Genomic DNA, 25,003 nt, shown 5'->3' on the forward strand with positions numbered 1-25,003 from the left:
TAGAAAACATACGAGTGACATCATCATCGTCCTTGCCAGTGGCGCTGCCATTGCCCGTGTGGCGGACTGTCTTGCCAAATGAGCAGGCAATGAGGTCGCTTGTCAGGCCCATCGCTTCGTAGTTGCCACCATAGATGTCTTTGACAAGCATGTCCACTGTGCGGTGGTCGCCTTGCTCGGCCAGCTCCAGAAGCTCGTCAAAGCTCTGTCAACAGAGAGAAAGGGCAGAGCATGTTGATGGCATCACATGTAGCAGACTATAATGAAGCCATTCTAAGGTAGCCAGTACATTGGCCAGTTTTGTCAATTAGTGATTTAGAGCAATGTGTCGAAAGCGCATTACATAATCATAATGCCCTAAAATAGCTGAGAACACGTTATACCAGACTACAATTAATGATATGGAGCAATATGCCAAATGCACATTACTGCATATTGCCCTAAAATATCTGAGAACATGTAACAACAAAGACTGCAATGTATACCTAACAGGCTCTTTTTCTTTTTTTGGGAGGAAGGAGGGATGGAAAGCGAGAATGTAAAAAAAATTGCACCACAACCGTCACTGCTGCGTTATATAATAATTAGGGGTGTGCGAATATTCGAAATTTCGAATACGAATCGAACACTTTCCTTATTCGAAGCGTATTCGATTCGAGAAATGCATTTTCGTAAATTCCCGAATATTCGAGGATGGCCGAATAATAGTCGAAACGGGGAATATTCGGACGGACTGTGAATAATTTAGCAATTAACGAATTATATGCTTGCTCCACATTCTCCTAAAAACATGTTTATTCACTGAGAGCTTCACATGATCCGCTCATTATCTGTATGCTCTGCATCAAGATGGCAAGTTGGGCCAGTTTGTTGGGATTCATAGTAAGGTTCGTTACAGCGCAACACAAAACACGGACAAAAGAAGGTACAAAACGACGACACAGCGTTACAGCACTGTGATCTTAAGTGCTGTAACGAACCTTACTATGAATGTGTATGCTCTGTTCCAGTCTATCTGCATCAGGCCCGTGAGACATGATCAGTTTCGATTTTTTTTTTACCAAGCTTTATTCCAGGGCTCTTTCATTACAATATATGATGTACTTTCGGGCTTTGTAAGCATGCGCAATAAAATAAGCACCTAGAAAATGTTACCTGGACAAATGTTGTCACAGTGCATAGAGAGCCCTTACTTCCTGAACATGTTGAGCAGTCAATTTTCCTTCGCGATAATCTGTAACAAGCGTTTACCTGACAGAGCATTACCTGACATTACCTGTGTGCATTAAGTATAATGAGTGCCTCTTTAACCTGAAGCAGCCTCGTAAAATGCAAAATTATTTTTCGAAGGGCAATAAAGCTATTGTTACCTCGTTTTGCAATTTTTTAATACTACACATATATTCGATATTCGATTCGATATTCGAAGACAGTTTTTCGCCTTATTCGTTTTCGATTCGTATTTGAAAATTTCAATATTCGCACACCCCTAATAATAATGTTTTACTTGCAGTGTATCACCAAAGACTGCTGTGACCAGACAAGAAAAGCTCATTCAAAGGTCTGTGCCAAGAACCCATAAAAAAGGAATCCAGAATACACATACTCCCCATTACGTTACATTTAAAGAAAGTCACAGTTTAGGATGCACTGATAGCAACTGATGCACTGATAGACAACTACATGAAGCAGAGTTCGTAGTTTTATGGGTCATATAGATTGCAGTAAACACTGGCTTGTTAATTAAATTAATGAGCATGGTGTCACGCGCGCGCAGGCAAACACGAGCAAATATCACTCGATGACCACGAACACTCGCTGCCATAATGCTAGCATGATGAAATGCACAAGCAGATGGGAGCAAACGCTTCTGGTACATCTTGCTTCAACGCGTTTGTGAAACTTGAGGTTACACAACCTCCAGCACTAGGCACACATGCAGGCACCAGCCATTCTGGCTTGCCCCACAATTGAACCCGCTGGAGATTACCTAGAGGACAGAGTGCAGGCGCTGTATGCGCTCAGCCACAAGGAGAACCATGCACCACAACGGCCGGGCTAGCGAAGACACACGCTCAGCTGCAAAAGCCAGCCCCTAGCACCTGCTCGATCATGGTACCTTCCCTCGCCTTGCATGCGCTTTATCACGTGACCTCCAACATTGGGTGCGCATCACGCCACCATCCTTCTTGGCTCAATCTCATGCACTTTTCCACCTCCAGCATATGGCATGAAGTGTGAGATATAGGATCTTATCGTACTTGTACACCTCATGGCCACAGCGATAATTTGCCTGGAATGTCAATACAATTGCTATCACAATAAAACGGTTCAGTTCAAGATGAAACTGCCATCTAAATTTTATCTTTTTGTTCTATCAGCAAACATTCATTCTGAACACTGCCTGCAAGCTAGATCACATGCTCAAACTGGTTGTTTAAGTTTGGATACTTTGAAACCAAGAGTTCCTATTTACGAATGTTGAATGCTGAGCACTGCAGATATGGTGCTGAGGATACATCATCCAAACAATATTTAATTTCTCTGCTAATGTAAATTTGCAACACTGAGGAACTTTTCAAACTAAAAATAGAATAGATAAAGTTATTTAACATGCACAAAGGTCACAGCAATCATGCAACCATGTTGGCGCGATTATAAACCTGCGAGGTGGTGAATCGTCCAACGACCCACAATATTAAAAACAAAGAGAAAATGCTTACAACTCTGGTATGCATGTAACCTGAGCATTTGCAATGCAACCGTAAGTCATGGTTTTACAGGAGCCCAGACAGAAAATGTCGTTTTTATTTCTTTATTGCATAGGTGTCTAGGTGTTGGCAAAGTCTCTCTCTATATATATACTATGGTGCCTCAATTCATTGAGACCGCAAGAAATAATCATTTGCATTATTTTTTGTTGCCACCACCTCGAAATGTGTGCCAAGTGCAACACTTTTGACCGTGAAAAAGGAGACTATTCACGTTGCCGAGACTTGTTGCAGCAGTCTTATGGTACCAGACAACACCAATGCTTACACACAAGCTATGACCATGCTGCCGAAAGCACAGTCAATGCAGCACTCAACGGAACAATAGGGGAGAGGGTTGATGTACACTAGCTTCCAAGAGCCACTTTGGCAGTTTTCGGCAACTCAATCAATGTGTGGCCTTCAACCACCGCATCGGGCTGACTGGTGCTCTTTAGTTGCTTGCGACACCACGTGACCACCACCATTGCTTTTTGTGACGTGAATAGTCTTCTTTACCACGTCCAAAGCCGCACAGATCCACTTAGTGCACATTTTGACTGGTTGCATAAGAGGTGCTGTAATTAATTATTTGTGGCGCTCTCAAGAAATTGAAGGTTAATACCGTATTTATGGAGTTGACAGCTACCTAGTAATAGCAACAAAAAATATTCACAGATGTATGTCAATCTGACCAACTGATACCCCAAAAACAGTGAAGTTGTACGAGTGTTTCATGCCCTTCGGCTTCTTTGAGGGCTGCTCTTAGTAATGGGATGCAATGCAGCTAATACTGGCTGCTCCTTACATCGCAGACGTCCATACTCTTGGCTCACCTCTAACGTGAACCCAGGAAAACGCGACGCGAGAGACACAAATTACGGATTTCTGACTAAAAAAGAAACACCGCACAAAGAATGTGTTGTCTATTCATGTGATGTCTTCGTAAAGTGGCTTTTATTTTACAGTCGTTAATAATTAAGTATCAAAGCAAAAATAAAACTCTGTACTTCGACGTAACGTGATTGATATCGACTACATGCCGGCGCATCACACCGCCCTTCACCGCATGAAAACGGCTGCAAAACTCCTGTCCGCAGCTTCGCTGTAAAAGCGGAACACAACATTGTTGTGTCGGCATTATCGCACTTGCACAGCTGTACCTGCCCATGCGGGACCCTCTGGGTGTGTGCCAGGACCCACGTTGGTGATACATCGCTGCCCGGAAGATTTGGCCGGTGTTTCCCGCTGATTAGACTGCATATGTGCGCATCGGGATGCTCGACGTCCGTGACGTTTCTCAACCCTTTTACATTGCCTTGCGGTTGCTTACAAGAGTCTGGCACATGTCTCTCCATGGGCATAGGGTGGCTGGATTTCCAATTAGAAAGTTGTAAAGCATTCTAGAGAGCATCTAATTCAGCAGCTTCCAACTTCCTACTCATTTCATAATCATGTTAATGCATTAGTATTAGAAGTGTATGTGTGCAAAATGCAGGAAGCCGGTCATGTGGTAGAGGTATAAAGGGTGGGAGAGGTTAGACGAGAGTGTGTGTGTGTATATAGGTATATACATATATACCTATATAGTGCAACTGACAGCAGTTTGCTCCGGACCACACACTTCGCTTCTCGAAGAGGCAGAATGTGTGTTGAGTGAACTGAACAACACTTCGCAATATGGTGAACATAGTTTAAATGATGGATGCGCAACCTCAAAGAGTTGCGATGCAATACTGACGCATTTCTCACATATTTACGGGTAATTAACCCCATAATTTTTTTCTGTCCTAAAAAAGTCTACAAAACATGAAAATGGACAAAAACAAGTCACAGATTTGCCTGACAGGCAAAGCAATGATTGCGATAGCAAATTATTGGACGGCTATACAAAATAAGCTTAGTAATTTTATCAGCTGCATCACAGATTTGCCTGACAGGCAAAGTAATGATTGCGATAGCAAATTATTGGACGGCTATACAAAATAAGGTTAGTAATTTTATCAGCTGCATAAACTGCTGTAAACATTCACTTACTAAGTAAATTAATGAGCACGTGGTCCTGTGTGCATAGGCAAACATGCACACATATCACTCGATGACCGCGGACACCCGTGGTCATCGTGAACACTAGGCTGTGAAAACATTGAAGTGATGAAGAGCGGCACCTACGGCGAGTGAATTTCCCTTTGTGTTACCTCTCGCTTCAATGTGAACTAGGCGTGCGAGCACACATCACACACGATGCGACCAGTTATATTCGGCCGGTTTAGTCCCCTCATGGGAGACCTGAGCCCGGGTCGTCAAATTTGCCGGATTCAGAATAAAGTTGTTTCCATCCATCCATAGCCTTCGAACCCAGCACACCTCCATTAACCATGCGGCAGCACTCAGCCGCTGCAGCTGGAGTAGAGAGGATGTGCTCTAACCTGCGCCCCTCCCTTCTTGTGCACACACATCTTGCTCCTCACCCTTCCCTGCCCCTTTGCGTGCATGAGAAGAAGGGAACCCTCCCCGCTGTCCTCCCTTGCGAGTACAAAAAGACACTGCCGCATCAAGTCACCGTCCTTCTCGGCTCATTCTCGCAAGCAATCACTCGCACCTACAGCATATGGTGCGCGACCGTGGTGTTGTCGCACTTGGGCTTTATTAGGAATATCACGGCAAGGACAATGGCAGAAATTTGCCTGGAGTATCCATATAATTGCTGCCGCAATAAAAAGCACATGATGTGCGTGCTTGCAGTGCCCTCAAATGTACTACATATGAACAACACCACATTTAACCTCTGGTGTACTGCCGCTGAAAGTAAGAATAAAATTCACGCAGGAACTCCTCTTGGAGTTGTCAAAGTATGCTCAAGCATTGTGCCACTTGCTCATCTCCCCGCAGCCCAGTGTCATTATGAATGTTATGAAACTTGATCCACCAGTATAAACGACAGCACTGCGACGGCATGAACTGCTTCAGATGGCAGCGCAAGGTTAATCGTTGACGCATGCAAACTATTGCAGGTGGTGGCACCAGGTGCGCTGATGACATTCCAATCATTATAAGCTGTTATTGCTCTTTAGCGTCTCATCCATTCGCCTTAAACCATTATGAACCACGATCAACTGTACTTCGGTGGTGGCTGCGTATGGCGCGGCCATGCGGGCTCTAACTGGAAAGCGATCTGCGAAGGGGCAGGGTGCGGCGAGTGCTGATACCTTTGTGAGCACTGTGTTCTTGATGCTTAGTTCGTGTTGAAGCGAGAGGCGGCACGAAGGTAACTCGCGCGCTGCTGTGGGCCCTATCTTGGAAGCAATCTTACGTGACAGATGGATGGACCTCGTTGGGTAAACATAGAAGTGCTTACGCGTTTAAAAAAGAAACGACAGGGTAGCGAAACAAGTTTTGGCTGCGCGATCTATGCCACAATGTGCTTGCCTTGCCGCATTTCATGGTAGCGATAAAGCAAAACAGGCCAAATGCACTGTTCGTTCCTACATGGTACGTTTAAGAGCACTGCTATCACGGCCTACCAGCGGGCACATCTCGTGCTTTTTTTAATCGCAATGGCAATTACATGGACACTCCAGGCGCATTTCTACCGTCGGCGTAGGCGTTGCCGTGAGGCTCCGTATAAAGTCCAAGGGCGATACAATTGTCGCCGCCTCGCTATGCTGTATGTGCGAGTGAAAGCGTGCGAGGGTGCGCCGGCGAACGCAGCTCAATGTCCCGTGCACGAGCGAGGAAGGCGGGCTGAAAGCGCACCCTTTCCTATTGCGCGCGAGGCACGGGAGTGACGCGAGCGAGGGACGCGGAGGGGAGTTTCTTCTCCGCGGCGGCTGCTGCTTCCCAGGTAGCACACAAAGTCTTGAAAACGTCGTATTAAGGGATTCAACGTCTGAAATGGATTTTTGACCAAAATCGACGTATCAAAGACGTTCCAAACAAGATAGCTTAAAAACGAGGGGTGAATAAGTTTTGAAAACGACTCAAGGCGCCACCGCCACGCCACGGCACATCAGCCTCTTTAGAGGCTTCTACAATATTCGACAACCCATCAACGCGATTCAACCTTGTGCAAGGTGGCGATACCATCGTCAAATCATGTGACCAAGGTGACCACGGGATTCGTGATGCCGGGCAGCCGGGCGAGCCGGGCATAGTCGCATCGTCATGGCGTCGTCGCGCCCCCGCACTCGCATTGCGCTGTGGTGTGTTTGCGGCTGTTCTGAATGCGCTGCCGCTGCCCTTTGCTATGTAAGTGTTGCAGTGTTTTGCTGTCAAGAAAACGATACTCTGTGATCAGTTTGGGTTGTGCGATATGTTTGTGCGGTTTTAATTTGGAAATCAGTAGTGTTTTCAATTGTTATGTGACCAAGGCGGCCACGTTATTCGTGAAGCCGGGCATAGTTGCGTTATCGCACTCGCATGGCACTATGGTCTGTTCGCGACTGTTCTGAATGTGCTGCCGCTGCCCTTTGTCATGGAAGTGTTGCAGTGCTTTGCTGTAAAGAAAACGACATTCTGTGATTAGTTTGGGTTGTGCGATCTGTTTGAGCCGGGCATAATAGCGTTATCGCACTTGCATTGCGCTGTGGTATGATAGCGGCTGTTCAGAATGTGCTGCCGCTGCCCTTTGTCATGTAAGTGTTGCAGGGTTTTGCCGTCAAGAAAACGACATTCTGTGATTAGTTTGGGTTGTGCGATCTGTCTGTGTAGTTTAATTTGGAAATCAGTAGTGTTTTCATTTGGAGGGCTCGGAGTGGAGGGTACTGATCAGCTCTTCAAGTTCATTGTCATGTTATGTGAGGTGCCTTTTCACTGACGCTGTAATTAAGGCGTTAAGGGCAGTATATGGACGAAAGTTAAAGGGACGAAATCGTGCCTGTGTGTCCCTAGCGTCGGGATCAGCCGCTATGCGTGATCCTAACAAGAAAGCATTTTGCAGAATGCGAAGAAAGGCGGCAAAATTTCTGTCTGTGCACACCTTGCCGATCTCCGCAATAGAGCCGTCATCGTGGTATTTTAGTCTCCCGTTTAGCAAGAGTGTTGTAGACAAGGGAACTGGTTCAAACAGGCTATTTTTTAATGATTCAGTGCTAGTGCGGTATCCCAAAAGGTGAGGTCAAGTGCTCGCCCTATTTTCTTCCCTCGCGCTACAGTGCACCATACCGTGCTTTTATCGTTTGCGCTTCAGGTTCTCGATTGTGTTTTCGCCCCATTTACCCACGTGATGGGTATTTCATGGTATTACCTGGTACCACATGTGTCCATATATTGTGTCCAATATATGAAACGGCCAAATTCGATTTTATTTGACGCCTCAAATGGTAGTAATGTATTGAGTCCCTTGTAGCTTTGTGCTTGTTATCAATTTTACTATTTGGCGAATGGATACAGCATGTACGCTGCATAACTCGCTTGTGGATACTGCATGCGTGAGTCGAGTATGCCGTTGGTATAAAATAACTTGTATGCTTTAGGTAGTACGATTGTTTGCAGTTTGGGACATGTGTCGGAATGCACGCTGTGCGCCCTTCGCGCTTTAGTTAGTCGGCGGCTTGCCGAGTTCGTGCGGGTGCCATGTGTGCGCATGGAGTTCGCGAAGCGCTCTCGCAATTTTTTTTATATATACATGTGTTCTGTTCGCGCGCTTCGCACAACAGGGCATGTCGCAGTTCTTTGTCCTTGTGCAACACATTTTCCTAGCGTACGTCTGTGCATTATTTGATAGCGGTTTCACACGGGGCTCTTTTAGCCGCTATCCAGTCCGTTATAAATCGAATTTCTCGGTCGTGATTGGCTCCTTTGCGCAAGTTACGAGAGTGAGCCAGTCGCATCGATAATTTAGATTTGGATCGGGCTTGATCGCGATCGAGAGTGGTCGTGTGACACCGGTTTTACGCATGGCTCCCACATAGGGAACACATTAAGTTCAATGCTACTGAGTGAAGAACAAGTGCATATATATGCCAGTGGTGGTATGTGGGCAAGTCTTTCTGGTGAAGCCAATACTTGTGCATTCGAAACGTTTCAATTACCAGCGTACTGCATCAATGTGTCTACTTCGACAAAATGGAGCACCACTGCAGATATCTGAGCATACCTGTCCAGGGCAGCAAGTGTGTCTACATTGAAACCACTACCAGCATGTGCGGCAGTTCTATTTCCAGCAGCAGGACTGCACAATAATCAGTAGGGTGCTCTCAAGCTGTTTATCTATGAAGCTCCGCCTGGACTGTGTGCCAAATATTTTTGGACGTGAAAGTGGGGGTGAATTGGTAAACATCAGTGGAACTGTGCCTGGACTTTGTGGCAGATGTTTTTGGATGTGAAAGTGTGAGTGAACTGGCAAAGAATTTGCTCTGGGCTACACGTGTTAAACGTTTTTCTCATTCAGAGTGCTTTTTTTTTAATTTAAAAGACTGGAGATGTGCGCAAAGTGTGACATGTCAGTGTGCTAATTAATGTATTTGCTGGTTTGCAAATTATTCGTTGCAACTTTGTTTTTGCCAGAGAGGTACAACTTTGCCTCTTGTAAAGGGCTTTTTAGATAAAACACTTACTATTTATTATGACCATTGCTTCCTTTGTTACACAAATGCAGCTTCCAGTGCATTCCAGTTTATTTCCATGTTTATGTAAGTTTCTAATATGAGGCTTGCATATTCATTTCTCACCTTCTGGGGTGGCAAGATGCAGCATTACTGTCTCATCGTTCGCTGTACTACAGTAGTGTTCACTTGTTACACTGAATCCCCCGTTTAAGTATTCTGTACTAATTTCACTTTATTGCTTTTTTGTTGTATGGTTATTTTTTCTCGCCATTACCTTCTTTGATATATCTTAAAGGCAATATTTCCAATTTTGCATTGTTCCCATTTTTTGTATTTCTGTCACAGGATTGTTTTATGATGGTATGCGGTGGTATTTCTTTTTGTGCTCATTTCAAGCTTCTAGCTGATTGGTAACATTGCTTGGAGGCAGTTACCATCTGATTCATACTCTTGCATTTTTCAGTCTACTTCTTCCATTCGCTCCGATGTCACTTCTGCATAACTCTAGTCCATCTATAGCACGTGCACTTTACTATGATAAATTAGGCACTTTAGTACACTCCAGGTTTTTCTGTTCATTTTTGTATGTGTACTTGGAATTTTGTTTATGTGCTAGTGAATGTTCACTTTCGAGTTCATTACGAATCCTTTCTGCGACTTTTGTCATTGTTGATGTACTTTTACTTCTATTTGCATTTCTCATACAGTTTGTTCGAACCTTGCATAAGCATTAGACTTTAATAAAGTGTTTTTGCTTTGTCACAATGTTCTCATTTCATGCACTCTTGGCATGAAGGGATTGGTCAGGCCACCTGCCAAGACGTGGCCATTTGTTCTTTGCAGGATGTCATTCCCATTGTGGTTGTAAGCATCGTAGCTTACTAAAGGTGGTATTAAGGATTTATTATTCCTAACAGGCTCATTTTCGTGCGACTTGGTAGAGGATGCGCCGGCCATGCGGGGAACAGTGCTTGGCACTGCGCGATGGCTCTTACAGTCAACACCGACGCTTCTACTCATCTGGGGCGCGATTCGAGATCGTTGTTCGAAACGCCCGATCAGTTTCACCTCACGCGATTGGCCTAAGCCGTGCCAACGGGAGCAGCTGACGACGTCTGCGCGGCATAGGCCAGTCGCGTGAGGCGAAACTAAACGCGTGTTTTGAACAACGATGTCTGATCGCGCCCATCACCCGCAAAAATTAGCTTCAGATGATCGTAAACCTTTTTTGCTTTTTGATAACGTCCTAAAAACGTTTAGAGTTACGAATAGTTTTGGCAAAGGGATTACTTGTGTCTTTCCCAATCCTATTTCTAGACCAGCTTTTCGAATACGTCTTGCAGACCTGTTCTAGATCGTCTCAAGAAAGTAATTAAGCCGGACATATTAGCAGAGATATACGACGTTTTCCCGCCGAAGTTCTCTCATTCGTGTCTTCTTTAACCCGTTTTTATCGTCTTGGCTAAACGCTACGAAAACATTACGTATCTCTTTTGTGCTACCTGGGTTATGGTGCGGCCGTGCTATCCCGAAAGCGACCTGCGACGTGGCTAAAGTGGGCGCCCGTGCGGGCCTCACGTTCAAAGCGCCTTGCGATGTTTGCAGAGTGCGTGTAGTGCCGGTAGATTCGTATGCGCTGTGCTTTAGACGTTTCGTTCACGTTGAAGCAAGAGATGCACGAAGGCCAATTCGCTCGCTGCGGCTGCCGCCATTCCTCACTCTAGCGTTTTATCAGCGAGTTTTCGTGGCGATCGAGCAAGATGTGTTCATGTTTACCTACGTGCACGTGACACAATGCTTGTTAGTTTAGTTAGCGAATGTTTTCAAGTTTTTACGGCTGATAAAGCTACTATTCTTACTTCGTGTAGCTATCTACTAATTTGCTATCGCAATTGGTACTTCGCCTTTAGGGTGAAACTGCAACTTTTTTCATGCGAGAGCATTACTTGGCTCACTGTGCGACCCCGCCGTCATCAGAAAGTTATGGCGAAAAAAAAAAACGGCTCACAAAATATCTCAACTTCGCCTACTAGAAAAAATGGCCATTGTGAGGATTGCACCCTCTGCCCCAAAGCTACTGCTACTGCTAAGTAGCTGAGTGCGCTAACCACTGCGTCACCCATGCAACAGGCGATCGTCATGAATATGTTCGAGCCTGTGCACGTGGTTTGGCTCTGCCTGGCGGGTGATTCACTAGATGGCAGAGCGAACGGCTACAGACTAGAGTTCCAGTGACTCTACTATGGACCGAGCACGGCGGGCTGCAGCCGCTCGCTCTGCCTTTCGCGTTGTCGGGGGTCCGCCATCGCCGGCGCCCATGGTTGCTGACGACGACTACGATGCAACGCACTTCACGTAACCGTCGGACGACGCCTCATGCACGAGAAATAAGCTGTGAGACGGCAGGCGCTAGCTAGAAGACGTGCTACACCACGTGCGACAGCGCGTGCCGCCGCGATCTGCTGAGTTTCGGCGGCGCGGCACAGTGACACGGCAGAGGGAGCGGCAACACGAAACGTTCGCTCTGGGATAAGCACGCGCGCTTCCCTCTGCCGTCGCTCTGCATCACGCCAGCGTTGCGAATGCGAGTGCTCGCGGTTATCGAGCAAATCGGGCGCGTGTCCTCGCGCAGCGTGACACGACGCGCGTTAAATTAGTAGGCGAGTGTCAACTTACTGCGATTTACACTGCTCACAAGACGACAAACTCGCGTAATATCCCGACACCTCGCTGCTATATCGTCACCATTTACGCTTCGCCCCCCTCTGCCGATAGCAGGGAGGGGTCGGTCCTGCTCACCTTGGCTTTGGTCATGAGCGATCCGAGACCCCAGAAGGTGCCACCGCCGGTCGCCGACCCGCCAATGCGCTCGTACTTGTCGTCGGACTCGACCTGAGCAGGGGGAACGGGACGCCGCCGTGCAGCCTCAGACGAGCTTCTTTTAGGCGCGCGCACATGCACACAAGAGAGGAACAATGCGACCGGCCGGCAGCGTACAGCCACAGGGCGCATTCAGCAAGATGGGTGCCCAGTCCCCGAGAGCACACGCGCTGCAGTGAGGTGTATACGCTGCTAATCAACGTAAATTCATACGTGTAGGCGAGTGCAAATATCGAAAAATGAACAGATGTGTAAAAACAAGGCTTCTTAATGCTAAACTTACCACAAATATAAGACTTTGCTCTGTTTGATTTATGCTGTTTAATTAACGCCCGAATGCAACAGCGAGCGAGGATCAGGATTAATTTAGGCTACAGTAAGGTCAACTCTAACAGAGAATAGGTGAAAGGCGCAGCCTACACGCACCCCCCTCCCCCCTATAGCCCTCTTCTAGCACCGTGGAGTGCCAATTAAGTGATGAAGTGCTGTTTTGCACCCCCTTCGAAAATGGAGGATCATAATGTGGCCCTGAGAGAAAAATCCTGCCGCCGCCCCTGCTAATCATAGGGGTGCTTTCACATGCATCCAAATAGAAAAGAGAGAGAGAAGGTCGGGGAAGGGGGCGGGTGCAAAAGATCCTACGACTTTCTCGAACTGAGAGGATGGCCTCTGGAACTAAAAATATCACTGCGCACCCACAAACAGTGGCAGCCTCAAGCTCAAGCCCCACGGCCACGCTGCTTCGATTATTCGTGTCTATAACGCGTGCTTCTCGTGGGCCTTAACGCGGAATGCATGTTGTGTGTCGCTTAAACAAGACAGAGAGCTGCGAAAGATTAATCACGCTTCCTTGTAGTACTGTTTACTTTCGCACACAAACCTTGCGACTTCAAATAAGCTTAAAAAACGCCGTCAACGACAACGCGATTCCCAATTTTCTTCCGGTTATGGCTAGCTTGGCGCAAATACGGCATCGTTGACAACCACTTTTATGCCTCTGCTCGGTTGGGCAGCGGAACCCGGACACTCATCGCGTCTCTTTAACGTGCTACCAGCCACTGTTGTCGGTAGCTGCAAGGGGTAGCCAGCTGCGCTGAGGCACGAAACTTGGTTTATCAGGTGATGGCAGGATTTTAGAAGAGCGTATTTAGAGCAAAGGTTGATTGCAATAAAAAACACCGAGAACAGTTGGTTTCGTGCATGGACAGAGTGGCTCACCGTATTCCTTTAGACTGCGGAAAGAAATATATTGGACAGACGGGAAGATGCCTTAACGATTGCTTACGGGAACATTCAAACAATGTTAGCAATCTGGTAAAGACTGCATGGCCATCTATAGCCACACACTACTTGGGTTTTGGCTGTAAACTCTTGTTCGACAAAACACAAGTGTCATCCAGAGACCAGGATCAAGTGAGTATGAAGATTCTTCAGGCGTTCGAAATGATTAGAAGCAATAACTCTCTAAGTAGCCGATCTGTTTCGTCGCCAAAAAGAAAAAAGAAAAGAAAGAAATCTTTTTCCTATAGCGGCAGCGGCCTTTGGTGGTTGGTTATGCTGAAACGTAATCTATGCTGCGACAGTGGCTTTTCCTTCCTGCCGTACCATGGCATACATGTGTTAACCACGTGCAATAAAAAAAATGAATAGTTAGTAGCGCTATATCTTCGTCCCCTTGTGTTGTCCTATGTGCCCTCTTGCATTAACCTCAAGTTAAAAGAAAGCAGCACACATCGCTCAACTGGTCACTGCAAGCTTAGACTGACACACACACACACAGACACACACACACACACACACACACACACACACACACACACACACACACACGCACGCACACACACACACGCACGCACACACACACACACACACACACACGCACACACACACACACACACACACACACACACACACACACTGTCTCTCTCTCTCTCTCCTCTGTGTTTGGAAACTTCTGTGAACTGTTACACCATCGCGTCTGAGTTAAAGGGAGAGAGAAGCTCTAACATTCGATTGGCCGTTATAGGCCCGCTGCAGTAACAAAAGTGAATATTCAGGAATGAATGAATGAATGAATGAATGAAAATATAAGAATACCTCGATATACTGAGCACTTATACATGGTGTGCCAGCTAACCTAGCCAAGGTTTAGAAATATTCGGGTGGGCCATAGGAGGCGGTACGAAAGGCATGTTGTCGGCCACATCGAAGGGGCAAATCACCAAATTTTTCAGCTCTATTTCTATTTGCATGATTAGGCAATTGTAATTAATTAACTCCGCAAGTAACAAAACTTAGCTTCTTATGAGGAGACGGTACAGTGTTCCAGAAGACTTACTAATGAGCCGTATTTGCATTACCACCTAATAAGAAGACATTTCTTTCCTACATCATAAAAATGCTTAAGAAGGAAAAAGTTGCGTGGAAACCATCGCGGATGATCGTCATCGTAAGCGAGTAGGCTGAACGAACGAGCTAGCGAGCGAGCAACATTTTCTTTGTCGAGTCCGACCACCGCTTATCGATCACCGACCAACCATGAAAACGGGCGAAAGAGGTAAAGAAAGTTATTTGCATAAAAAGGGAGAAGAAAAAAAAAGACGCCGACCGTACGGTCGGTATTGGTTATACCTTATGGTCAGCTGCATTGGTTGCCTCTATAGGTTAGCGTTCATTCATTTTCTTGCGACATCAATTGCGCAGTATAGCCGAGACCAATCGCTGGCACGAATTTACGCGTATGATGCCAGAACCTGCGTCACCACCCTGTCCCTTTCTTCAGCGGCTGAGTGCTAGTTTAAGTGTGCCATTCGTCTATTTGTGGCACATTTGAGAGCACTGAGATAGCGGAGTGCAAACCCGTAGTCACGTGTTTTCATACTTCGAAGGCTTTATTCGGGATGCGAAATGAATGACTGCATAATAGACAACAGCCTGAATGCTGCATCGGACATTTCCTAGATCGCTTTACAATGTGTATGTTGGAAGTTTTTTTCTCCAGGTTTAAGACTTGCAGAGTTGATTAATTATACTGGATTGATTATGGCAACAGAAAGAATGCAGAAAGTTGTGTGAGCTGCTCAGTGGAGTGGCCGACAACATCCTTTATTTCTATACTTCTAGAGTTAACTTGAATATCCTTAAACAATGGCTAAATTCAGCTGAAGCACCATGTACAACAAATCATCGGATAAACCGAAGTATAAAATATACTTGAACATTCTTTATTTGAGCAAGCGTTGCACTGCTATGACAAAATCAAAAGGGCAGGGCGTGACGTGGTATCGGTTACGCCAAAGCGAAGTTTTGTTTTTACTCTGCTCAAATTAAATAAGCCAGGGGCAATACGTCGAGATATTAGTAAACGTAACTCGTACATCCAGTAATTCACATATTTAGGTCACCTCGTGCGAAAAGTGTGTCACTTGCTTTCACGCCACGCACTAAAAGCAACAAAGTTACAACCTAATAACGGACACGGCTACGTATACTACAGTGGGGATGAAAACAACTGCCAGAAGGTGGTAGTGCAGATGCCTTTTACAGCGAATATCGGATATAACGAATGAATTCTCACCTCTGTTGCAACTTTTCCTTAGCGTGCTCGTGACACACGAGCACGCTATATATATATATATATAATTTGCTAGAGTGGCAGCCCCATCGTTTCTTATGAGCACACATAAAGCCAGAGTTCGCCTATACTTCTACCCTTAAAGAGGGCCGTGACAGCTGAAATCTGCTCACAGCTCACTTCCTTTTTGGACAGCTCTTGTAAATGGTATATATAGGGTAAGTGAAAAATAAAAGCTCGTGATTTCTGGCTAGAAAGTTACCGTTGGCTGCGTATTCCTATCATCATGAACCAAAGAATTTGACCAGACGTTTAGGCTTCCTCCTCTAAGCGGGACAGAAATCAATACGTCGAACAATATCTGTACGGCAAAAAGTAATCATCCTAAAATATCACGGAGCGGGAAGAAAACACTTCGCATATTCCCCGCTATTCGCTAACGTTCTTTTTTTTTTTTGCCTATGGAAAGTTGGCAGCGGTTCGACTTCACTTTTGAGACGTCATCTCCATTACAGCAATTTTTCTGAACCTCCTCCAGTCTATTCAAGGCACACTGGAGAGTCTCAGGTTGATTATCGAAGCGAGAACAGTGGTACAGAAGGTGACTGATGGCCAATTACGGAAGCGAAGATCTTGGGAGCCTGGCCTCACAGTTCATTAGCGCAGAAAGCAGTTCAAGCGCTTTTTCACTACCTGAAGGCCACAGACTTGAGTGCCCGACTATAGACATCCTACACCCAAGTTCTCTCTCTCTCTCCATTCCCCTCCCCACGTGTAGGGTAGAAAACTGGACTCAGTCTGGTTAACCTCCCTGCCTTTCCTTCTTCCCTTCTCTCTCTCTCTCTTTCTGAACCTCCTAGGCCAGCAAACTGCAACCACATCTTTTTTTTTTATTTCCGTTCCTTGTTCTTTCGCTAGTTCCGCGTCTCCTCGTTCACATCGCCCCCGTCCCTCTCCCTCTCCCCGGCGCACCTCGTTGAGAAGCGCGCTCGCTGCTTGTCTGCGATATTTCCCAGCAACCGCACTATAACCAGTATTTTATCTCGCGCGGCTCTACTGTAAGCGGTATGCGTATGCGTTGTGTTCTATGGGAAAATAAATGGCAGTCATAAAAAGACCGCCTTATGTCCGGTCCTGCACTATCAGCGGTTACGTTATAAGTGGTCTGAGCTTGTATTCGTTGTCATACGCGCACACGAGCCGCTAGCATCGACGCCTTTACATATCGGCGGTGGAATTCCAACCGCTGACCACCAAAGAGGGGCGAAATAAAAAAAGAAGTCCTAATTGTGACCGCTTGTTAAAGACCATGTTATTTCCGACACCTTACGGCAGCAGGCAAGTATACTGTAGTTCGTCACCCCAACTGTACCGCACGAATTCGGCGAGATGGAATAAAGGCACAATACTGCTAGCAGGTTTCAAGGGACTAATGTCTGCCGTTTTTTAAGGACCTTCTATTTTGCGTCTCAATAGGAAGCCTACCATTCTAAGTGTCTAAACGTACACTGGTTTTCCCTGGAAAACGAGTAGAATCTTTTAAAACTGAACTTCTTTTTGTGTGTGCGTAGCCTCTTAAGGCTGCGTACGGACGCCGACAACATTGACGTCAAGCTAAGAGGCCATGCATCAATGCACCCCTTCATTCACTGACACTCTGTTCGTTTGCAGAAGGCCGCGGCCCCGCCTTTCAACACGTGCTAGCTGGAAACAAAAGCCATTACTCTCTCACTCAAAGAAAACAAAATTATCAGAAGAGCGCAGAATACAATCACAGGCAATGCAATATTGTATAAACGCAAGATAACACTCCCTGCGCGGCTGTTTGATTACTTGAGGGTGCACGGATCGATTGCACTGTTTCGCTGCCGGGTGGCGCCACATGTCATTCCCTCACCACCTTTCAGGGCCACGTTAAAAATATACATACATATCCTTGCTTATAGTATGCAATATGACACATCAATATGACACGCAATCTTCTCATTCCCCTCGCAATCTAAAGAGATGTTCCGAGCCGTATAGGCGGTCCCTTTCGGCAGAAGCTTCTCTGCCCGAACTATGCGATACACGCACCTTCATGATGCTGACACCGGACCCAATGTTGACGAGCAGGTAAGGGAAGACGTTGGGGTCGGTGTTGTTGAACTTGTACTCCGGGTTTCCGTGCCGCTGGTACTCGAACACCTCGTCGGTGATGTTCTTGAGCAGAAAGTTGCAGCCGCTTATCAGACACTCGAGCTCGTCCTCCATGTCCACGCTGCAGTGCGTGGTAGAAAGAAACGAAAGCTCTCAATGAATACGCAATATGTTAATAATAAAATTAGGTATATTCAGGTCTGCACATGAACCTGATGAGTGACATGCCCATGAGCATGCGAGCAGAGACAAACAATCTCATAAAAGAATGAATTTCGAACTCCGCTACATTCATAACAAGAGTTGTTTTTCTTCGTCTTCGTGGCATAAAACTCAACCCGCAAGAATGTTGCTGCAACGGAGCAAGAAGTAAAACTGGGTAACATAATTAAACGCCCTTAAATAAAGGATATATTTACCCATTACATGTTCACTTCTCATGTGCGTGAAAGAAACACAACCCCACTACATTTGAAATATTGTGACGCCTCATAGAGGGAACAGATAAATGGGGAGAAAACCAAAATACTGCAATTATAAAACCCTATCCGAGTAAACGCAACCATAGTAGTGGGCTTAAAATTAACAGCGTTTCAGCACAGTGAGAAGCGTGTTTCGCTAACACAGATGCTCGTTGGCGCTAAAGCAGTTTTTTTTTTTCGACTTGACGTGCCAGGTTGCTATTCTGGAACCTGTCAAATTCCGCCGTGTTGTCTATTTCTGCATTGGCAACATTTTGTGCCAATCAGAGAGTCCGTAGATGGAAGGCCCTTTGGGCCAATCAGAGCTGACAAGACGGCGGAATCTGACAACGCCCAGAGTGCTAAGGTATGGCCAGGACGCTGCTTCAATGCCTGACAGCCGTGGAAGCCTTGGCCAGTGCTGGAGAGGCCGAGCGTGACGTAGCCGGAGCAATGGCGCGAATCCCGCTGCGAGTCGGCGGGGCACCGGTGCGCAGTCCATCTGGCTAAAAGGCCTCCGCGACTGAAGTGATCGGGCGAAAGTCGCCCTCCCTCCCTCCCTTTCCCGTTCGTCGCGCTCTCGCAAACAAACACCCTCTCCTGCGCGCCGGTGTTCTCCCCAGGGCACCAACGCGAGAGGCTGGCTTTTCCGCACGGCGCGCACGCCTAGTGGCGGAGCTCGCCGAGCCTTGGAGGCCATAGCGCGCCGTGTGGCTCCGAAAACGCCGCTCTGTTTCAGTAACGTAAGTACAACTCAGCCACGACAGTGGCAAACGTACACCGACTACACAAAGAAACACGACCGTTCGCCGTGTACCCCACCCTCAGATTATGTTCGTTAGCAAGCTCGCGAGTCACGAGCCTGCAGGTACTTTCTCACTCTGCAGGAAGGAAGGCGAGCTTCCTGTCGCGACTGTCACTTTCTCCACTAAATTTCGCCGTGCGTGCCGATTCGAATATTCGAATCTTTGTACAAAGGGAATTTCTGCTTTTTTTCCGATAATCTTACTTCGGTCGTATACGGTTTGGCGGACATTACTTGCACAGTAAATCAAAATGCGTAACCAACTAACAAACACAGTTTCGCAAATTATGTTTTTCAACTGTGTGGCGCACATTGAAATCTAGGGATTGTACGTAGCCGTTGAGTTTGCAAGGCGTACCCATTTGGAATGAATTTTGAGGATGACATCAGTTTCAAGGTATGTGCGCTGTGACAAGCTTGCGGTATAATGCACTGTTGCAGAAAAAAAAATATTTTTATGCACTGCACGGCAAAAAACGCGTGAAGCATCAATGAATTTCGTCGCACGTATTGGGTATGAATATTTCAAAATAGTGCCATGCTCAGAATTTGTCCCAGATAGTCACGCCTTGCGAATTCACTGGCTACATAGCTTGGGACTTTTAGTCAACTGCGCATTTCGATTTCTCCTGCACGTCCGCCTCTTGGAATGAAGAGGTGGGACACCCTGTATATCCTGCGCAAGTGGACGTCAACTCGTTCAGTACGAACCATGTAGTTTAGTGCGAAATAAATGGCGCCGGGCAGACGTGGTTCTGGTGAAACAGGCAGCGAAGCGCCGCACCAGCTGAAGCAGTTCGGTGTACCTCACAAATTTAGCGCCAACGCGGTATCCCGGACCCTAGTTCCCGTGGGGCCCATCCCTAGCTAAGGTTAGACGAACGGCTAAGGTCGCGGCGAGTACGGTCAATCGGCAGCCAGCGAGGGGCAAACCGACTTGCCCGACCCGCTCTTCTCCGAGACGCACGTCACCGCGGTCGGGTCGGAATGAATCGGATCGATTCCCGACTCGACCCGCTCGCGTCGAGTTCGCGCAAGCGGAGCCGCGCACGGACTTGCCATCTGTGGCGCCGTCTGTCGAGCCAGGAAGTAGAGCGCGCGAAGTGGGGAGGGGGGGACCACCTGCCTGAGCCCGAGCGTGGTGGCGATGAGCTGCCGGTGTCGAAAGGCACCTCCGCCGGTGAGCTTGACGCTCCCGCCGAGCCGCGGAGGACTGCCGTCGCGCAGCAGCTCCTCCTGGACGAAGCGCAGCCACGCCTCGATGTGGCGCGTCTCGAACTTGACGAAGTGCAGCCGGCCGGTCTCCACCTCGCGCTCCCAGGGCACGCCGTCCTCCGAGCGGGAGTCCCCGCCGGGGACACCCGCCTCGTGCTCGGCGCCGCCGGAGCTGCCGTTCTGCACGAAACCGACGAGCTTTTGAGTAAAGAGAGGCACTGCGATGCAGAATGGTGTTCGGCGTGCCACGGAGGGAGGAAAAGCGGGCCCTCCCGCGCACTCTGTCAGGGCCCGCTAATGCTCTATAAAGCGTGATCGATATTGCACCGCTTCACTGAGACGTGTTTGCTGTTCGCTCCCTCACTCTACGCCGTTCGTTTCGTGCAGACTATACGACTTCTTTGCGCATAAGCACGGCGCACGGTGCGACACGTTGTTAAGAACGGCCAGCTGCAGTGCAAGTTTGCCAGCCATTTATGCCAGTGGTGGGAACCTCATCTTGGAATTCCGCCGCCAACCTCTAGCCACGGCGTGACTAAGTCGACTTTGTGTCATGAACAATACGCGCATCCTCCACTCTCCGTCGCTTCAGCTAGGATGCGTTCGACGAAGCAGCCTTTGTGCTGAAACCGTCACCGTTACGCTCTAGCCTCGTCGCCGGTGTGACTGAAGGAGTTCGACGAAGCAGGCTTTGTGCGCAACACGACAAACGCCGACCTGATCTGCTACGGGTGGGGGAGTTGACGCGGGAACGCCGACGAAGGCTTCTTCCCACGCACCGACCAAGACGCAAGACAACGCGCTACCCGGAACGGCTCCGAGTTCTACGAAGCGCCTCTGACGTCGGCTCCGGACCATCGCACCTGTGTGTATGCGTGTGTGTGCGTGTGTGTAACCCGTCCCGGAGAGAGGCGGCCTATTTAACATGACTGAACGAACGTTCGCGTCACCTTGTATCGGGAGAGGACCGAGTGTTTAAAAACCGCTGTTGTGCGGCTGCTCAGGACACTCTCTCTCAAGCAGTCATGTTGGACTGATGTACTCTCTCTCAAGCGGTAATGTTAAACTGATGTACTTTCTCAAACAGTCATGTATAGACTGATATAAATACTGTAAATAAACCCATATTCCTCGTTCTAGATGCGAAGCAGTCCTTCCCTTCACCAACGTCCTCAGCGTGGATAAGTTGGACGACGGCACGGGCCAGCTACCTTCTAATTCATGCCCGACTCCAATCTTGACAGCGGATTACGAGCGATGGGATTGAACCCCCAATCATAACAGCGTTCAATGGGAATGTGAGAGCGCTCACTTTGACAGGTGGCAGCGCCGGCATAAGTATGTACGCGGCGGCGACCGGCACGAAGGAACTCGACGGCGCACGCTTCGCAACCGCCGACGCGTTGTCGCGCGTCCGACGCATTCGGCTTGTGTGTATCAGTGATTCTTGGCAAACTCGTGCCATACGGCCCAGCTCACTTAGTATGCTTGGCTTGTACGACGCGCCTCGATAGCAAGGGTGGAAGCTCGGGCGATCGAAATGCCGGGTCCTGTGCGTCTGTCTCGCGTCCTCGCCTTCCGCGCGCTGAGCTCATCTTGAGTTTGGACGCCCGCGTTAATATATCTAAATGCGTTCTAGAAAGGGAACTCGGTGGCAGTTGACAGCTGCAGAACCGTATGTATATAAAAAAAAAACAACCTTCGCGTACTGGTGTTTTGCTGTACGCATTACAGCTTTACTGCATCGATGTGCGAGCTATAGCCGATGTGCGAGCTATAGCTCCTGCCGCATCCTTACAGCCTGCGTACTGACGTGCCTCTAGTATGCCTAACGACAACGACGCGTACCGGAATTCCCAGAATACGCAAAGAAAAAGTACTTGCTGCGCGGCGTCAAAAACCGTCCTGGTTGCTGTTCCTATCGACCAGAGCTGTAGGTTTCCGAGTTTTTTTGACAAAGTGACAATATTGCTTGCATTTTAATAACCGTAAATAATTCCATCTCTACCTCTGTCTGAACTTTAAAAAAAATATGGTGACACATCTGGGCCCAGTTGACGCATTATCGAAGATTGGAACGCACCAATATTCGATTGGTGCGCACGAGGACGAGTGCGCTGTGCGTTACGCCGCTTAAATCCTTCCGAGATGCTGCACTGCCTCCGAATTCCACAGCACAAGTTCGTCCTGCCTGGCACGCACTTGTTTTAATCAGTCACTCTGCACGGTTCTTGTCAGTCAACCCCACTATAGGAGCAATAGAGCTTGAGAGGCGCTCTCTATTTTGTTTGGCAGTTTCACTGCAAATTCTGCGCGGACTGGTGCGAACCAATTCGAGACATAAACGACGCGAACTCGTTTCGAACAAGGTATAAAGTACAATTCTTTCCCTAAATAAGTCAATTATTACGGCTACCATATTACTGCGAATGTATACGGAATCCTTAAAGCAGCGAAGCCAGAATTGCGCAACAGACCGTGCAAGCACGGATCGTGTTCGGTAAACACAATCTTGCATTCGAATTCTGGTAGAACAGAGAACTCCTCCTTCCACGTTTACTTGTGTCATTGACGGTTCGTGTGCATGCAAATTCCAACGCAAAATGCGGCAAATTTTTAAAGACGTCGACAAAAAGGCAGCAGCAGTAGACGAACTTTTCCTAACTTTTCCTAACGTACAGTCGCCCAAATCTTTAACTGGTGTGCGGGAGCGGCGACTTTTCCGTGCGTCAGCGCCGTTTGACGGGGCGAGGCTGGAAACAGTCTGAGGCTAAGCGCATGCGGACAAAGCGCGCTCAGCTGGGCCCATCGTCTACTAGGCTGTTTCCAGCCTCGCCGCGTCATACGGCGCTGACGCCCGGAAAAGTCGCCGCTCCCACACACCAGTTAAAGATTTGAGCGACTGTACAAGCTTACGGAACGTTTAGACCGGTGACAAGCCGCATGGCAACTGCAGATGACGTCAGAGCTGCTGCGCCGACAAAAGTGAATGCAGCTCGCCGTGCCAAACAAGCGCGCGCGCATCATCGCGGAAGAAGGACGTGCTCACGTTCTTTTTCTTTTTTTTTTTTACAACGCTTATCTTCAAAAAGACGACGTTAGCGGAATGAAGAGGGCGAGCAGGCTGCACGGCAACAGAAGCGAGCCGAGGGGCGCGCTAACAGCGGCCACGACGAAACAGTTTCAACAGCAGCCAGAGGAACGGCTGTACAGGCAGACGGGAATTCGTCAAGAACGTTTCAAACTGCAAGGCATCGTAAATGTTCTCAAACGTTTTGAGCACAAGTGTCCCCACCCTATTCCATATAACAACTGTATGCTGTACTGTCGTCCTTTGCTACTTGGCCCTGCGACATATCTTAGAAAGCCATCCTAACTTAATCCAAACATATCTTCTGGAACAACCCCCAATGGCCGCTGTATACATGGCTGTTCTGCATAATTTGTTGTAACGGAAGAGATACGATGCTGTGCCTATACGCGCGTCGGCGTTTTGCATGCATTTCAGGCGACTGCCGACTTTTCGGCGTGTTCAGGCGTACTTGCGATACGCGGTAGTCAACTGCATGCCCGATATCTTTGGACGGGACGTAAAAAAACCGCTGGTACGATGTTTGTGTCGCGCGCGGTGATAACAATGCAGCGAGACGGCAGGTGGAAAGCGGAGGGCCATGAGTAATTTCAACCATCCTTGCTTTCTAACTCAAGATGTTGATTATTTCATGTCACTACAGTGTCTAACTATCACATTTAGGTGCAAGGAATTTCGTTTAGATGGTTTCAATGAGACTATCCCTGCATTCTGCACATATGTGTTTGAATGGCGAACTTAAGTCTTGGGCCCGGCGAGAAGCTTCCTTCCGAAAGGACAAGAATACAACACATTGGCTTCTCGCAATCGCAGGCACGGAATTTTATCAGTCGCTCGCTGCTTCCTGGCATCCAATGCGCAGGCAGATACGAAATTGATCACATTTACAACGCCTGGCACGACTGGACTGCGCACAATGTCGTGTCAGTGCAAACCTGCATCACGGCTAGGTCAACTGGTATACCCCCCAATGTAAACGGGAATTGCGTCACGAGCGCCAATTTTTCCCCTGGTGCTTGGTAAGACAAACTCCGAGAGAAAAAAAATGAAGCCTGCTTCCATGGCAACGGTTTTGTTGATGCGCGAGAGGGAACCGCCATGCCGCTTGTCGTCTGCTATGCGCTCGACGAGCAGACGACTTTTTCTGCAGGCGCCAATGGAAACCAACAACGCCTGCATACATTTTTTTTCAAACTGTCTCCCTGTTTCCGATTTTGTTTTCAAAACTCGTAGGCTTCGATTTTTTTCTTACTCATAACGTATATGCATCGCAACTGTGTGAAAACTTAGCTTTTTCTGTCCAAGACGCGCGAGTCAGCATGCCATGCCACGCGGCATGTTTCGGCAAAACATAAGGAGGCAGAAAAATGTGATTTATTCACTGTTTTTATTAGCAACCTATCGCACAGTAAGGCATTCAATACACAATACAATAATGTAGAGCTGAGTATCCGATTAGTCAGTACAAATGGGCGCATTCTGCACTACGATCATACATACGTAAGACAGCTTCCTACAATTTCTCATAGACAGAAAAGTG

At 47.7% G+C, this 25,003-nt stretch overlaps 1 protein-coding gene across 1 annotated transcript in view; it reads right to left on the bottom strand.

The window, feature by feature from the left end:
* LOC135908869 (4'-phosphopantetheine phosphatase) overlaps nucleotides 1-25,003 on the bottom strand; it is a 127,703-nt gene that overhangs the window by 47,109 nt on the left and 55,591 nt on the right. Inside the window, exons 3-6 of the mRNA XM_065440704.2 lie at nucleotides 20,284-20,552; nucleotides 17,829-18,012; nucleotides 12,098-12,190; nucleotides 13-205 (exon numbers count right to left, since the gene is read on the bottom strand). Of these exons, the coding sequence (XP_065296776.1) occupies nucleotides 13-205; nucleotides 12,098-12,190; nucleotides 17,829-18,012; nucleotides 20,284-20,552 (739 nt within the window). The remainder of the gene's footprint in view (nucleotides 1-12; nucleotides 206-12,097; nucleotides 12,191-17,828; nucleotides 18,013-20,283; nucleotides 20,553-25,003) is intronic.

The sequence above is a fragment of the Dermacentor albipictus genome, chromosome 1, assembly GCF_038994185.2.
Source record: "Dermacentor albipictus isolate Rhodes 1998 colony chromosome 1, USDA_Dalb.pri_finalv2, whole genome shotgun sequence".
Taxonomy (NCBI): Eukaryota; Metazoa; Arthropoda; class Arachnida; order Ixodida; family Ixodidae; genus Dermacentor; species Dermacentor albipictus.